We start from the raw sequence: 15,414 nt of genomic DNA on the forward strand, positions 1-15,414 counted from the left end.
GTCCACATTAGCAGCTGCGCCATTAAACCAAGGGTACAGTTCTATGGGAATGCAGCAGTTCCCAGCACCCCGAACACCAACGGAGGGACAGAGCACACTGGCCAGCCCAGCCCCTGGCTGCTCGCCTGCTGAACCGAATCCTAGGCCAAATGACATGCTGATACCACAGGATAATGACAACCCCTTCTGTCAGAAGTTCAGCTGTGTATAGTACGCAGAAGCGAGATGCCGCAGCAGCGCCTCACTGCTGGCAGGCTGGGGAGCTTCACGAATCCCGCACAGAGCTCCACCGAGGGACACAGAACGCGGGTGGACATTTTGAGCATCCGGTCACACTGGACCTTCCAAGGGCACCCTTTGCACCCAGTAATGCCAAACCACATTTCCACATCCCAGCTGCAAACAAGATCTTTGAACTCATTCCCCTTGCCCCATTTCCTCCCCAGCTCCACCAAAATGTGTTGCCCCCTCCCCACACCCTAGCCACATGGCGTGGGAAGGGACATCACCGCAGTCGCAGGGACACGCACAGCATGCTGCGAAAGCACGCATATCCTGCCAGGCACTGGCACTTCCCCATGTGGGAAAACGTAGTTTCCTGCCTGCACCCTAGCCCCGAGAGGTCACTGATATACATAAAAGGGGGTGAGCATGCCAAAACTGGACTGTCATGGTACTCAGTGGTGTAGTCTGGAACGAGTTTTTCCCTATCTAGTTTGAGACAGGTTAGCGTATGTGTTCCTACAGGAAGTTCCTGTATTATGTGACCCTTGTGGTTACTATTTGATCCATAGGCATCTTTTGAAAGAAATACTTAGGTAATGTATGAGGTAAGAGTTATGACTTATACTGAACACATTTAAAAGCCTTTTTTTTTTAAAAAAAAGTTTATTTTCCACAAGGAAGAGCAATAGGAAAAATTAAATTGTTTTCCACATATTGTTTTCTTGAAACAGAGTCTACAAGGACATATTCAGCACCAAAACTAAAAACAAAAAAAGAAAAGTACAAACAGCCATAGAATATAATCTATAAAGCAAACATTTAATATTGCACTTTGTTTCTCTAATGTTTGGATTTTACTTACTTTTTCCTAATTCAGATCAGAATTCTGTATCAAATACCGGGCTACAACTGTGAACCTCATGTTTTAGAACGCTGAGAATTGACCAATACTTGTGAAAGAGTAATGCCTCTGAACAACAGTATCATTTAAACCCAAAGTCTTTATTTGATAAGGTTATAGACTTCACTCTAATCACAAAGGCTGTGATGCCACGTCAATTACTACAATATTGGTCAATCCTGCTTCATACGCAATTTTCCATTACATTGTGGTAAGTACTTTAATGCTATGTATATCAGCAATTGTTCCCTAGTCTGTTAAAATAACAAAAAAAGGAAAAAAAAAGTAAAACCACCAAATGCCCTTTTATGCCAACGATCCCATCAGCTTTTAAAATTGTCTGACTAGAGAGGGTAGAGGGAAGGGACATTCACAAAATTGGCCTAGTAACATAAGACATCACCCAATTTCCTTCTCATCCAATATTCTTGCTCAAAGCCCAAGCCTTTTAACTGAATCACTTAAAACGTGACTCATTTATATTTTATCACCCTGTTGTCATTTTTGAAACATGAATTATTGTTCATGTTCTCAGAAAGGCCACTTATGGAAAAGCCTGTTTTGTCGCATTTACGAAGCCTTAAAACCAAGGCAGAGGTTTTTAAGAACGAGCACCACACACAAACACCAGCCTCCCCTCTCCTGCTCCCTTCTGAGCTGTTTTATTGCACAAGGAGATAGATACTTGACAGATTACATCTTAATTCATTTAAGTCATCAACACCAGAAGTGTGTCCCTTCGTCAGCAGTCTCTGTTACATTACTTCCGAAAAGGAAAGTTGACTTTTTTTTTATAAATCTCTAGTATGTTAAGTGCTGGTATTGGTGTTAGCACATCTAATGGCTCCATTGCACTCTTTTCTTCCTTGGTTAACACTCAAGGGCCAGTGCTCTTTCCGTATCATTTCTCGCATTCTGAATGAATATATGGTGAAATACACCATTTGTTTCAAAGCCCCTGCAAGTACCACAGAAGATGCAATCACCAAAGCAACTCTAGCTAATAGGTATCTCAGTACAGCTGGTAACACTGATCTTGCCTAGTTTAATTATACTTCTAGTCTTACTATTTTTACAGTATCATAAACCCTGAAGATAATACAAAGTGCACAAACTCAGCTCTTAGCATAGTCCAAGCTCTTCCTGCAGTTTGAAATATACTTTCTACTAGAGACTTATTACATATAGAATTTTTGGTGATTAGGTAACTATATATAAAAATAAATTCACTTTCCCTTCCCCTCTCTACTACTTAAGATACTGATTTGTCTATAAATCCTAGACAGCATATGACTCTTTCCTTTTAAAATTATTTTGAGGCTGAGCTGGTGTCTACTGGTGCTACTTTCATTTGTGCCTTTTTTTTTTTTTTTTAAAGCTTCACAACTTGAACATCTTTTTTTTACAATGTAGAAAGAGAAATGGGCATGAGGGTGGGTTTTCTAGCTTTTGTGTATGTCCCTATTCCAGATCCCCCTCTCAAAGAACAAAAACAAAACACAAACACAAAACAAAAAAAAGAAGTAACTCAACAGTGCAACATAACAAAACAAATAGCATTCCAACAGTTTGGCAAGTGATGAGTTCACCTGAGATTAAGTGATTTTTAGGCAGTCTGTAACAAAATGCTGCTTTGCAATAATAGTAGAAAGGCAACAAATTCTTAAAAGAAATCAAGAAGGTATACAATCTTGATGAAGTCTATCAGTTTCTTTCTATTAACTCTCCACACCCCTACCCAAGCCCCACATCTGTTGCTTATCTACTATAGTAGGCTGCAAAACATACAGCAAGAAGGATTGGCTTGAAGGCATTTGATGTTTGCAAATAAATCCACAATAGGATCCAAGCTGAAGAGGTGATACATGGTCAGCCTACTAGGACAATTCTGAGCATGTGCATATGCAGGTAAAGTCCAGGCTACATTAAATTAAAAAACAACAACAAAAAAAGAAAAAGTCAGTGCATTTGTCAGTCTGTTGCTGTTGTTTTTTTGTCAAAGCTTTCTTTTGCTCCTTATTGTGCGGACCACAAACAAATAAGAGGGGGGTAACAACAGTCCAGCATAAATGAGAAAAAGCTGTAGTGACACTGAACCGCACAACATTAAGCAATGAGCATGTGCAAATTTCCCAATCATAAGAGGAAGCCATCCCTCTCTGACAATGTGGTTTGAGTGTTTTGACACACATGACTGTAGGTTAGTAAGGCTGCTCCTAGTATGTGCCAGTATTTAAGGGTGGGGGGGAAAGCTCAGGTCTTCAAGCATGTGGAGCAGTCCTACAAGGTTACTGTAGGCTTCAAAGCATGATCACAGGTTGTTTTCATGTATTCACCATACAGGCAAGAGCAAAACCACTTCCTTTGAAAGTTGTGTCTCCACTATGACGCCTTGACCTTCAACACAGCAGGTATGATTCAAAACCCAAGTCAAGTCAGCTTTTTACGGATTCCTTCAACGAGAGGGGCAAGATGGTCTGTCATCTGTGGGCCGATCTGGGTTTGGATCAATCTAACCAAAAGACAGGGGAAAAAAAACACAACCCAAGGAATTTTGAGAGTCATTTGCTAGAAAAAAACAATCCAAACAAAACCCCACCAAAATTCAAAAGCTTAAGCCAACTGTGGCAATAAATGGTATTCCCAATCCAAAGGTTATTCAAGTAACTGAAAAACCTCTAGTCAATTAGACAAAGCTATGAATGAAAAAATTAGTAGCTAAGTATAGTGGAAAATTTTAAACTACAGGTTGATGCTAGTTTAAGAACAAGCACAAAGAACTAATAAAAAACTTGAGAAAATCTGCTTTAGCAGCAGGGAAATCTTTTGAATTATTTACTCTACACTAAAAAGACAACTCATCACTAAAAATTCAACTTAAAAATATTTGATTTCTGAGAATGTTTTGCTTCAAAAGACAAAGTTATCAGTAAAAAGTCATTATACTGTTAATTTACAATTAATTAATCCTCAAACACCCCACTAAATGTCTTAAGAGTTTCATGCGTTTCACACCTTGCCTCTTCTTCCTTTCTAGAAAAGGAAGAAGGGGAACAACTTGCTAACTTAGGTTTCCAAAACTGGACAGTGAGAACAGTTTAAGTGTATGGTACATGGTTTAAACATTCTTAAGTTAATTTTATACAACCATTTGAGGACAAAATAGGCTTCTAAATCTTTAAGTACCTAAAATGAAAAGGACACAAGAGTTGTATTCTAGGGTTACAAGAGTCCTCAGAGAAGTTTCCAGCACACAAAAGCCATGCCCCTCTCTGCCCACTCAAAAGCAGATCAGTGTTTCAAGAAAAGGGAAAAAACGCAACAGCGAATTCAGGCAAGATCTAGCCAAAGGACACTACTTTACTTTTGTGCTATACCACTGCTTTTTCTTGAAAAATATGAAAAAGGAAAGCTTTTCAAGTTTTGTCATGGTTATTGAGTGACTTTCATAGAACTAAAAATGCAGCCAGAAGTGTTGGAGAACTGTGTATTTACACAAACTTAAGTTAGAAAGAGTACCTTTGTAACTTTTCTACATGGAACTTCTGAAAGCACACATACACAGAACCAAAAAGACAGAGACGGAGTAGTTTTAGGAAGAAGTAGAGCTGAAAGACATTAGCATGTTTGTACATCTAGAGACCCAAAACGTTGGTGTTAACCAACGTAACATTTATGTATGTAATGCAAGGTTTGAATGAAGCTGCTAAGAGGTACACAACAGTTTGGAAATTTCTATGAAGCAACAGAATTGTGAAGAATCCTGAAAACTCTTGGTGCAATTCACCTGCGGTTTGCCAAAACGAAGTCACCTTATCCCCTGTTCATAATTTTCATGATTTCTCCTGATTTCTCCTGATTTTTAGGAGAGAGAAAACAACTTCCTACATTTATTCCACAAAACAGAATTCAGAAAAAAAACCCAGTGAATTAATCATCATATTCTGTCTGAGGTACCTACTTCTGAATAGAGGGGTGGAGGCAGAAAACGGAACTCCTGGATGTACGCGAACAATGGTCCTGGAAGCGCTCTCTCAAAGTCATCACAAGCACCTATGGGCGCAAGGCTGGACTGCCTTTGTTCCTCCGTGACCACTTCTGCATAGCTAGGAGGTGCTGCAGGGAAAAGGCACACGCAGTTCGAACAACAAGTTCTTATGCATGTCAAAACATATAACATGAGAAATATTAAATTTTTATCATTGTAAAATGCACCAGCAGGTAAGTAAATGACATCAGACTTTTTAGGAGTTGTTGAATATGAATGAGAGGGTAGGCTGTTTTTGTTTTATTTTAAGATCCTCCTCAAATCCAAGAGCAGACTGACCAACTGCTTATTGTGGCTTAATTATCCCCATAAAGTTTAAAGCATACTCAGAATACTGAATTTCTGTGCTGGTAGGAATGCTAGAACATTGCATTCCTGAGGACTCCACAAATCCAAGTCTGGGATTTGTACATAAAAAATGTATTTATATTAGGTATGTGAAAACAGAGGGAAGGACATAGAGTTTCTCCTTTGACAAGAGATTTCCCATTGAAATTAATTACATTATCTTTTCACAAAGCCTTGGCTACTAAGGCTGGTAAAGGACACCATAAACTGCTATTATGACAGGTTACAATGCCTTATAAACAAGAATGCAATTGGGATAGCTGAGGCAGAATTAATTCTGCACAGGTACAACGGCATCCTGCGCTTTTACTTGTGCCAGCCTCCCAGCAGCTGGATTTCACTGCTTGTCCTTGGGAGAGGAAGACAGGGAGGGAACTCTGTTCTTCTACAGAGGACAAGCAAGCAGCAAGGAAACATCCACAAGGGATTTCCTGTGGGCTTTACTAATAAAGGATGTAATTTGGGTCTGTTTGCACAACAGCAATGAATAAAGCAGACAAAAATCAACACAGACTAGCAAATCCATTGGGATTTGTGTTGTCAAGTTACCTTCTGGTCTTTCAGGCAGTGTCAGACCAAGCCAATTCATGTTCATGCTACACTGGCTGCTCACACTTGATGTTCTGCTACCAAATGGGTGTAGAGGAATGGTACCAATGACCAGTGGTAAGTTAAGGAATAAATCCATGGCACCTGGAATATCAACATATACCTAAACAACAACAACAAAAGAAGAGTATTATTAAAATGTAGGTTTGTGTGAGCACTTCATAATCATGAGACTAAGTTCTCTGTCCATGGACTTTTCCACAATGAACTTAAGTTTCTTATTGTCTGTTTTAGGGCGAATGCCCCTATGGAGAAAAAAGCTCCCCGAGTCAAAGGCAACTCAGGATTCTTAACATGAGCCCTCACATGGAAGTGTCACCTACTCATAGGAAGTTTGCTCAGCTGGCACACCACAACTGTTTTAACACCATTTAAGAAAAGGAACTTAAGAAAATTTGAACTGAATTTATTTACAGAACTCCTGTCAGGACACTAATACTAGGATATGGGATTCCTTTTGTAACTAGTTAGCACAGAATACTTTGTTAGCTATTTGCAAGGAATGATGGCAATTACTCATGCTCAAGTGAAACAGACCATCCACATACCATCAGCGAATACTCCACACGGATTATACTACAGTCAAGGATTGAAGGGGAAACAGGCGGAATTTTCAACTGTTTGCCATTCCAGGTTTCTGTTTTGCCAGACGACAAGGATTCCCCACGCAGGCTGGCAACAAGCTGTTTGACTTCCTTCATTTTCCCTTTGGCATAAAATGCCTGTGTTTGGTAAATGGCTGCCTTTGGCACCACCACACGGGAAGAGCAGTTCTCGATCTCAGCAAAGATCTGAATTGATTCACCTGAAACAAAACAGAACTTCATGTTCTCTTTATATATGCAAGGCAACTTAAGCAAATTGCCACATTCTGTGTACTGTTATAATGCACTGGACACTACTAGCAATGCTCTACCTTGAAACACATCCACTGACGCTAGTATGAATAGGATCACCATGAGCTAATTTAAAAGAGAAATGCACAAGTCTAATAGAAGCAGATGTCCTTCAACCATCTGGAGGCACAGCTAGCATTAGTTCACAAAATTAGTCGTAGTTAAAGTATCAGAAAGATTGCTGAATGCAGACCGAGGTGGGAAGAACAGTTTAAATATTTAGTTTATATAAAAGCAGTTAAGTACAAACTGTCATTTCAGAAGGGAAGGAAAAACATTTCCTGTAATTACTTCTGTTACGTACCTGGGGTGTAGCCCTTCCTTTCAATTTTGGCACTTAAGGATATTGGGCCTGAGGTACAAAACCAACAACAGAGAGTCTTTTCTTTTGTGCCTGCTTGGGGTGACTGCAAGAAAAGAACAACATTGCCCATTTAATTAAGGGTTCTGTGAATCTCTTCATCAACACAAAAAATTATTTTCATCATGTATTTATTATGTATTTTGATAAACATAGCTAGTTTTATTTAGGGGAAAAACACTCAAGCAATTTAAATGGCATAATGCAGATATAAGGTTTATTCTAATTCCATTACTCATTACCACTGCTTTTTCTGCCATACTTCATAGCACAGTCACACTTAAAGTAGTATACATAAATACTGTGTAACTTAAGAAAAGGCCTTATAGCCTACATATCCCAACATATTGCTGGCAGAGCTTTTCATTCATCGGTAAACCAGAACATCTTTCCAGTACACTGTATTTCAGAAACAGCAACTAAGTACTGTAACCTCGACTCCTGCTACTTCCTCTGTTTCAGAATGATCCCATTTCATCTATATTGAACAGACTTTGTTATTTTACACGGTATCAGGATTTAGAACTTGATCCAAAGCCCATTAAAGTCAAACGGGAGTCCTTTGATTTTAATGGAATTTGTGCAAGGCCAATGTCCCTTTGTGAGTCTGATTTTTCACCCATACACAAAAGAAACCTATTTCAATGGACTTGAGGTTTTTCTTCCCCCTCCATAGATTAGAATTTGAGGAGGAGAGGGGAAAAAAAAAGAGAAGGAGTTTTAGGCCAGATTGAAATCAAATCATCACTGAAAGCAGTTGTGATACTGAAATTATTTTAGTGAAATGACACTTCAGAAGACTATACAGAATTATGATAATTTCTCCCCATTGGTAGAAAACTATCTATATGGAAATTATCAATTATGCACATCAGTACATTTTTTACTTTGCATTTTTAAGTTAGCAGTCTCTCACTTTTAAGTTTCTCTGTTCCTTCCACAGATTATTCTTTGTTCAAAATCAAAGAGGAACAGTTCTCAAAATTTTCCTTCTTAGTGACTTTTTACAATTTAGTATTATCAATTTAAATTGACAAAGCCATTTTATGTATCTTAAATGTGAAGCAACTCCAACTAGAGAAAAACGTAGCTTTCAAAATACCGATAGTTAGAAGAGTTGCTGAACTGATGTAATACTTAGGAGATCAGCTGTAATTAAACTAGTGAATAAATATTAGATAAGATTAGATGTGGATATTGTTTCACTTATTATACTTCATTATTTTTATGCCAGAAACAAAGAGCGAGTAATTCTGTCAATTCTTACCAGTAATGAAGGAGTGTTGATATCTATATGTTCAAAGACTGTAAATTCCTTCTTTAATTTTACTGGTAGAAACCAAGGCCTATGCAATTCGGCTTTCACCCAATAGCGCACACTGCCATGTCTGCCTTCGAATGAGGTAGCAAGTGGTCTGTGCAGGACACAAAGGTCAAAATTTAGTAAAGTCTTTCTGTCTAATAATGATACAATTGATCAGATCAGGGATTAGTATGTAGAATTGCATTTTTTAATGCACTATAGTATTTAATCCAGCGTAACTTATTTGCAAAGTTTCCATATCTCAGAAAAATTCAAGATTAAAGATGGGAGAAAAAATCATCTCCGATTCATCCTACTGTAGTTTCACACAGATTTTAAGAATCAGTTAAAGAATTGTACCAGAAAATGCCAGGAGAATGCACATCTCCTTTAAACTTAAGAGGCCACTTTCACATCTGAGTAAAGCATGCCCTTTGAAGGCCAAATTAGACTACCAACTTAAAATCAGCATTAGTATCAACCAATTATTTTGGATATTGTATTTTGTAAATCATTGTCTATTGTTTACTTGGCTGGTATCTCAGGATTAAGTTTAGCTGTAACTCAGCACTTTTGTAGTTTGTTTCACCTTCATCAGAGTTAAGTATTTCAATGTAGAGTTCTGAAAAGAGAAGCTATTTCAAGTACCTTCTCATTTCCTCTACTCTGGTGAGACCAGCTTAAAATGTTTATATTGTATATGGATGTACGTATATATATACACATAAAATAATCAAGCCTATTCTGCTCTGAACTTTCAGAGATGAAAGTCGTCCTTTTTGGGAGCTGGAGGAAAAACAATGTCAAAAGGATCTCCAAACCTTTCAGCATAACCTTTTTTTTCCCCTGTAACATCATAAAATGAAACACAAAATATCTCTATATTCCAGTTTTATTTTTATGCAACTTTTTTGTATTATACTATGTTTTGAATACATTGTAACATATAAATTAAACATAAGTTGTTTGCCAAGCTTCCATATCTTCCATAGGGAATACTAGCCATGCTAGTACTTTACTTGAATGATTCTTTCTGTTACAGGTTTGACTTTTCTGTTTGCACATCTGAAATATTTACTTTTTTTTTTAATAATCCACATGAAAAGATTTTCTAATCAGTCTTCAATGTTTCATCCTGCCCCATATTCTTCAGGGAAAAAAAAAGTTAAGGCCAGTACGCGTCGTCTTTCTTTCTGCTGTTGCTCTGTAGTTTAAGTCAATTTTGGAAGTATTCTACGGACACAAAATAACATGTAAGAAGTAGGCAGTGTCAAACTTCAGGCTTTTAATACCAGCCTTTGCTTGTTCAGTATTATCAACAGCTAGTTTCACAGTTATTCCCTTCAGGTCACTTAAAAAGAACCTGTGTTTTGACCACTGCTTGTGGTATTTTGCTAGCTATGTGCTTCACTTCAAGCTAAGCAGTTCACGTTCATGTATAACATTTTGGTTTTTCGTATTTAAATGCCCATTTCACCTCAAGGGCATATCGGTATTAGCCTTATTCCTTTTTGCAGTTGAGATTTTCAGAGTGCTAAATTGTCTTTAAAAATCTCCATGTATATGGGTCTTCTCCACTGTTCCAGTAAGTTCTACTGTGAAGTCCTGTGCTGTTCACTTTGAAACAGACCCTTAAAAGCCTTTATCATCTGCAGGTTCTGCTAAAACCAGCACCTCTATTAAACAGATGGTTTATTAGCTTTAATATTAGGTACTGAGCTATCTGACATAACACACTGCCAAATTTTTTCAACCTTAATGACTTCACTGCTTGCCTTTTACAGCAAAAGGCTCCTTTTTTCCATCTACGTGGAGACTCCCTCTGTTCCTGTGTATTTAATTTTATTGCAACTTGTATTTTTAGCTGATTTCCACATTGGTAACTCCTCTATGTATAAATCTTCCATTCACAATGTCTACCTCACACATTTCAGACTTGGGGGGGGTAGGGGAGCAATCTTTATCTTAACCCTTCTGCTCTCGCTCTTGCTTCACCTTTGAGACAAATGGGATTAGGTACAGGGAATTCTTCTTGCTTCATCCACCCGTCCTTCTGCTTACTTCCATCCAGGCTTTCTTTATCAAGGCCAGCCTGCGTACATACACCCTATTTAAAGGAGAACAACCTCCTCTTTTGTTCAGAGGTAGTTAAACTTGCCCCATCTGTTCCAGACTGAGCCCAAACAATTAAGCTGTGATCTTATCTCTAGTTCTGCTGGTCTGCATGGCTCCAGTGAACTGTTGGTTGGGTTAGAAGGCATCTCAGCCACTCTACAGTACTCCAGTGACAGTCAAATTCCTCTCCCTTGTCCTGGGAAGGGGTAAAATACTGGAAGACCGAAGAAGTCAGCAGGACTTGATCAAAACAAAGTAAGCAACTGGGCAGCAATGGGCTCCCATTTTGTGGAAATTTAAAAAAAAAAAGGCAGTGTGCATCGGTTTAAAAGCAACCTCTTCAGTTTAATGAGATTATGTCCTCTGCTGCATGTCAGAGCACAATTCCTAACCACTGAAAAGGTTTCCCCTCCACCCACAGCAGGAGTTTTGCTCAGGCAGGTGGGCAGCAGGGCCCAAGGACTGCATGTGGGCACTTACGTCTGTGGAAGCTCGAAGCTGAATGCATATTCATGCCTTCCCGAATGGATGGTGTGAAGGCCTTCTTCTGAATTGTCATCGTCTAGGAGGGGGAGAAAAAAAAGAATATGCTATTCCACCAGCATACATTTTATACATTGCATGGGCTTCTCTTCCAGAATAAAAGAGATTTACATACTCGTTACAGCACTTAAGAATGAGGTGTCCCAAAAACAAGGGTCTCTGGTCCATTCCTACTGACTGCTGGATGCAGGGCCAAATCTTACCTACAGAAGGGTAGGCAAGATCACCAGATTCACCTTACAGAGCAGCAGAGGTTAATTCCCTTTAATTTATAATCCCGTCTCTGAACACTGACACAGTTGCAACTGCTGCCATTTCAAGGCCTGCCTGCAAGATCTGTAAGAGAAATCATGCTTTCCACTGTGATTCCTAGTTAAAATGAAATATAGATGGCTCTTTAACAGTATTAAACGATCTGTGTGAAGCCTGCTAGGTAAGATTAAATTTAGTAATTCAGCTTCCTTCTATCTCCTGCCTGGCAACAGCGTCCAGAAATTAAACACCAAAAGAAAGTGAGAGAAAAAAAAACACAGTGTACAAGCACCACCTGGAAAATACCAGACAAATTCAGGGGCACAGAAAATGGCAAGCTGCCCAATTAACATAGTCTAGAACTAACTTATTTTTTTGGTGAGTTAACTTGATCTTGCTTGGACAGCAAGACCCTGATATCACTGGTTCCACCAAGAAAGCTGACATTTCTTTATTATTATTGTTATATTATTGTTTTATATATATATTATTGTTTATTATTATCACGGTTTCTTGTATGCCTTTAAAGGCTTCCACAAATTTGCAGTTTATTCCGACGTAATTACCATAAACCCAGAAAAAATGCTGACTCCATCAAAATAGAAAGTTGAGAGAAAAACAACTGAGCATCTCGCACATAGAAAGGGCTGGAATAATAAAGGGGGTATAGTGAGGCAACGCAAAAGGCAACCGGTTATATTTAATGCTCTGAAGCGTTAATGGAGGCACACAGAAGGACTGTAAGTTCCCATTGTCCTACAGAAACGCCGATGCTCCCCTTCCTGTAGTGCACCGTGAACACTGAAAACCTTTAAAAAATAGAAAAAACCCCGCACCAGCCAGCTATCGACAGAAATGCACCTTCAGTGCGCAGCGTCACGAAATATCAGGAAAACACACTGAAAGGGCGAGACAATGTATCCGCGTGAGTGTTTTTTTTTAAAAAAAAAATTAAGTTTTTTTTTTTTCCCCTGAGACAGGCAGGGGGAGCGTTGCTTTTGGTTGTGTCTATTTCCTAGCACTGCGATCTCTTCCTCACAGAGAAGTTCCCGTCCTGCCCCCCCTTTCTGCCAGCTCAGCAGTCCCGCCGGCCGCGGCAGAGCTGTGGTAAACAAGTGCTGAGCTGTCAATCAGAGGCCAGGCTGGAGCAGGAGCCGACCGGCCTAAACCGGCGAGAGCGGATCCCCAGCCAGCCGCTCATATACATACGGTATACGTTACAGCCGCCGCATTCGCTCAGCAGCTCAGCTCCCCGCCGGCGGAGGGAGGGAGGGAGGGAGGGAAGGCGGGGCGCCGCACGCCCCTCGCCTTCCGCTCTCCGCCGAGACCCCCTCGGGGGACGTTAGCGGTGCGGAGAGCGGGGGGTGGCGGGGAGCCGAGCGGCCGCAGTGCCGCCCGCCCGCCCTCAGCGGGGGGCTTCCCGCCGCGGCAGCGCCTCAGGGGAGCGCGGCCTCTCCCCCGGGGGGCGGCTGCGCCGCCGGGCAGGGGAACCTGCTCCCTCACCCCCGCGCCCGGCGTCCCTCCAATCAGCGGCTGGCATCGCCTTAGCAACAGGCCAACAAACCCACTCCAACCAATCAGGGGGCGGGGCGGGCGGGGGGCGCGGCCTAGGGCCGCCAGCTCCGGGCAGAGGCGCCCGGGGCAGTCATTGAAACTCGGCGGCGGGCGGCGGCAGCGCCCCAGCGAGCAGCGCCCGGGTGCCCCCGGCCGCCACCCCGGCCCGTACCCCGCTCCCCCGGCCACGGGGCGGCTCGTCTGCAGGGCCTTCTCTTCACCCGCCACACCGGAGCTGCGCGGAGTTTGGTTGGGGCGACGATTTCTACACGGAGGGTTGGAGTCACCTCATCAGCGAGCTGGGTGCGAGGTGTTAATTAAAAAAAAAAAACCACGAAGCCCTCAGCTCTGCTACAGCGTTAATTTGAGAAACGCTTAGTAATGGACTCGCTGCCGCCTGTTTCAAAAATTGCGGTTTCCTCCCCCCAAAGGAATGGGGGAAATATCCCATCTCTGCCAGTTTGAATATGGTGCATATTTGGGGGGGGGGGGGGGTGGTGGTGGTGGTGGTGTATAAAAAAAGGCAAGCCAGGCGGGACCGAAATTACATAACCAGTTTTTAACATTATTTTGCCGTGCTGGGGAATTAAGTCATCGCCACCACCTGACGCGTGCGGCCAATCTGCGCGGAGCAGCCGGCCGCCCCCCCCCGACCGGTCCCAAACAGGATTGAACCGCTTCGAACAAAGGCTGCAAACTTCGGGGGAAAAAAAAAACCAAAAAGAAAAAAAACCCCACAGAAACCAGCTCCCACCCCGGCCCCGCCGCGCTCAGCCTGCCGGCGAGGGGGGTTGCCAGCCGGGGGAGCGGGGGGCACGGCCCCCCCAACACAGCCCACGGAGGGGGGCAGGAGGTGCTCGCCTCCCCAGTTTTGGGAGGGATGCTCCCATTGCGCAAGCACCCCCCTCGGTGTCCATCCAGGCTTTTTGGGGGTAGTTTGATATCGGGGTGCCCCCCCCACCCTCGAGGGGTGGGGCGAGGGAAGGGGTTTAAAAAGAAATAAAAAAGATTACACGTGGTATGGTGATGGCATATGTCAAAATGAGCCACGGGGAACCTTTTTACATGGCGATAACGAGCCGTCCTTGAAAAACAAACAAAAATCATCATCACATTATCAGCCCGAAAAGCACAACCCCGATGTGGCTTGTAAAAAAAAAAAGTCTGGTTTTATGCTTTGCATTGCATTTCAGGATTTGAGAGGATGCTGCCATGAAGCCCTTCCCTGCCTCTCTGGCTGTGATTTTATAGCCCCTTTCCCCACGGAAGGGCAACATTACTTAGGGAAAAAAAACCGATAACGCCTTTAAAAATTAAAGCGTTAATAAGCGGCTCGCAGGCACTCTGCAGAGCCGTCTCCTGCAGGTTTGATGCCGAGGCTCTCATCGCCCCGGTGAAAGCCCCTCGGCCTTCCCTGCTCCCCAGCAGCAGGGAACTGCGTCCGGGAAAACACCGGGGCAAACGCAGGCGATGCGAAAATGCACCGTGGTGTCATTCCCCCCACCCCCCCCCCCAAAAAAAAAGGCATGGTGAGGGGAAAGCCGTACCTCTCTCGTGGCCGATCAGGATGTCCTTATGGTTGAAATACTCCACTTCTTCGGTGTAGTTCTGTGTGTAGGCAGTGTTGGACCCGGCGTTCCTCGACTCCGTCCAACGCACCTTGGCGTGCCCCCTCGCGTGGATTTTGAGAGATTTCACTCTGATCTCCCCTGTCACTTCTAAACTCACCCTTCCTGAGACCGTGTCCCCGCTGGAGTAGACGGGGACGTTGCTGTCATTCAGACAGTCAAAGCTTATCGTCAAACTCTTCACCTTCCCCAGCACCATGTTTGATATAGCAAAGCGTACAAAAATATACTGTAAGAAAAAACAAAAAATGGGGGGGGAACGCGCACACACACACCCCAAAAAAAAAAAAAATCCCCTCAGGCAAAGGGCGCTGGTGGCGGCGCGGCCGCTACAGCCGGCTCATGGGGACGCGGGCAGCCCCGGCCCGGCCCGGGCAGGCGGGGGGCGCTGGTGCCGCGCGGCGCTCTCCCCACAAAGGCGCTGCCGCCACCCCCGCCGCCCCGCCTTATAAGGCCGCTGACAAACAAGCTCGCCGCGCATGCGTCGCCCCGCCCCCTCGCTGCAGCCCCGCCCCCTCGGGCTGCGCCCCGCCCACCCCGCCGCAGCCCCCGCCCCTCCCCACCCTCCGCCCCGCCCGCCGCCCCTCCCCTCCCGCCCGCCCCGGCAGGCGGGCAGCGCGGCGCTGCTCGT

General features: G+C 43.0%; 1 protein-coding gene across 3 annotated transcripts; it reads right to left on the minus strand.

Annotated features, from left to right (window-relative positions):
• Positions 1 to 879: 879 nt before the first annotated feature.
• On the minus strand, positions 880 to 15,035 carry ARRDC3 (arrestin domain containing 3). Of its 3 annotated transcripts, none has more exons than XM_075725877.1 (8): positions 14,703 to 15,035; positions 11,287 to 11,350; positions 8,656 to 8,803; positions 7,332 to 7,434; positions 6,680 to 6,936; positions 6,072 to 6,234; positions 5,088 to 5,242; positions 880 to 3,638 (listed from the first exon to the last, which is right to left on the minus strand). In XM_075725877.1, exons 1-8 carry the CDS (start codon positions 14,980 to 14,982, stop codon positions 3,582 to 3,584), a joined length of 1,227 nt encoding a protein of 408 aa, XP_075581992.1. In that variant the 5' UTR covers positions 14,983 to 15,035; the 3' UTR covers positions 880 to 3,581. The 3 variants fall into 3 exon arrangements, with proteins under 3 accessions (XP_075581992.1, XP_075581991.1, XP_075581990.1); XM_075725876.1 differs by having other exon boundaries at positions 11,287 to 11,353; XM_075725875.1 differs by having other exon boundaries at positions 11,287 to 11,368.
• Positions 15,036 to 15,414: the final 379 nt, after the last annotated feature.

Source organism: Pelecanus crispus, chromosome Z (genome assembly GCF_030463565.1).
Source record: "Pelecanus crispus isolate bPelCri1 chromosome Z, bPelCri1.pri, whole genome shotgun sequence".
In the NCBI taxonomy this organism is placed as follows: Eukaryota; Metazoa; Chordata; class Aves; order Pelecaniformes; family Pelecanidae; genus Pelecanus; species Pelecanus crispus.

What these genes read in the sequence shown, in the direction of transcription:
- ARRDC3 (XM_075725875.1), bottom strand. Translation starts at nt 14,982, where the DNA reads ATGGTGCTGGGGAAGGTGAAGAGTTTGACGATAAGCTTTGACTGTCTG. An exon ending in CCTGATCGGCCACGAGAGAG is followed by an intron (nt 11,369 to 14,702) that starts GTACGGCTTTCC and finishes TCCCCCTCCTAG; the next exon opens with ACGATGACAATTCAGAAGAA. An exon ending in TCAACACTCCTTCATTACTG is followed by an intron (nt 7,435 to 8,655) that starts GTAAGAATTGAC and finishes CTTTTCTTGCAG; the next exon opens with TCACCCCAAGCAGGCACAAA.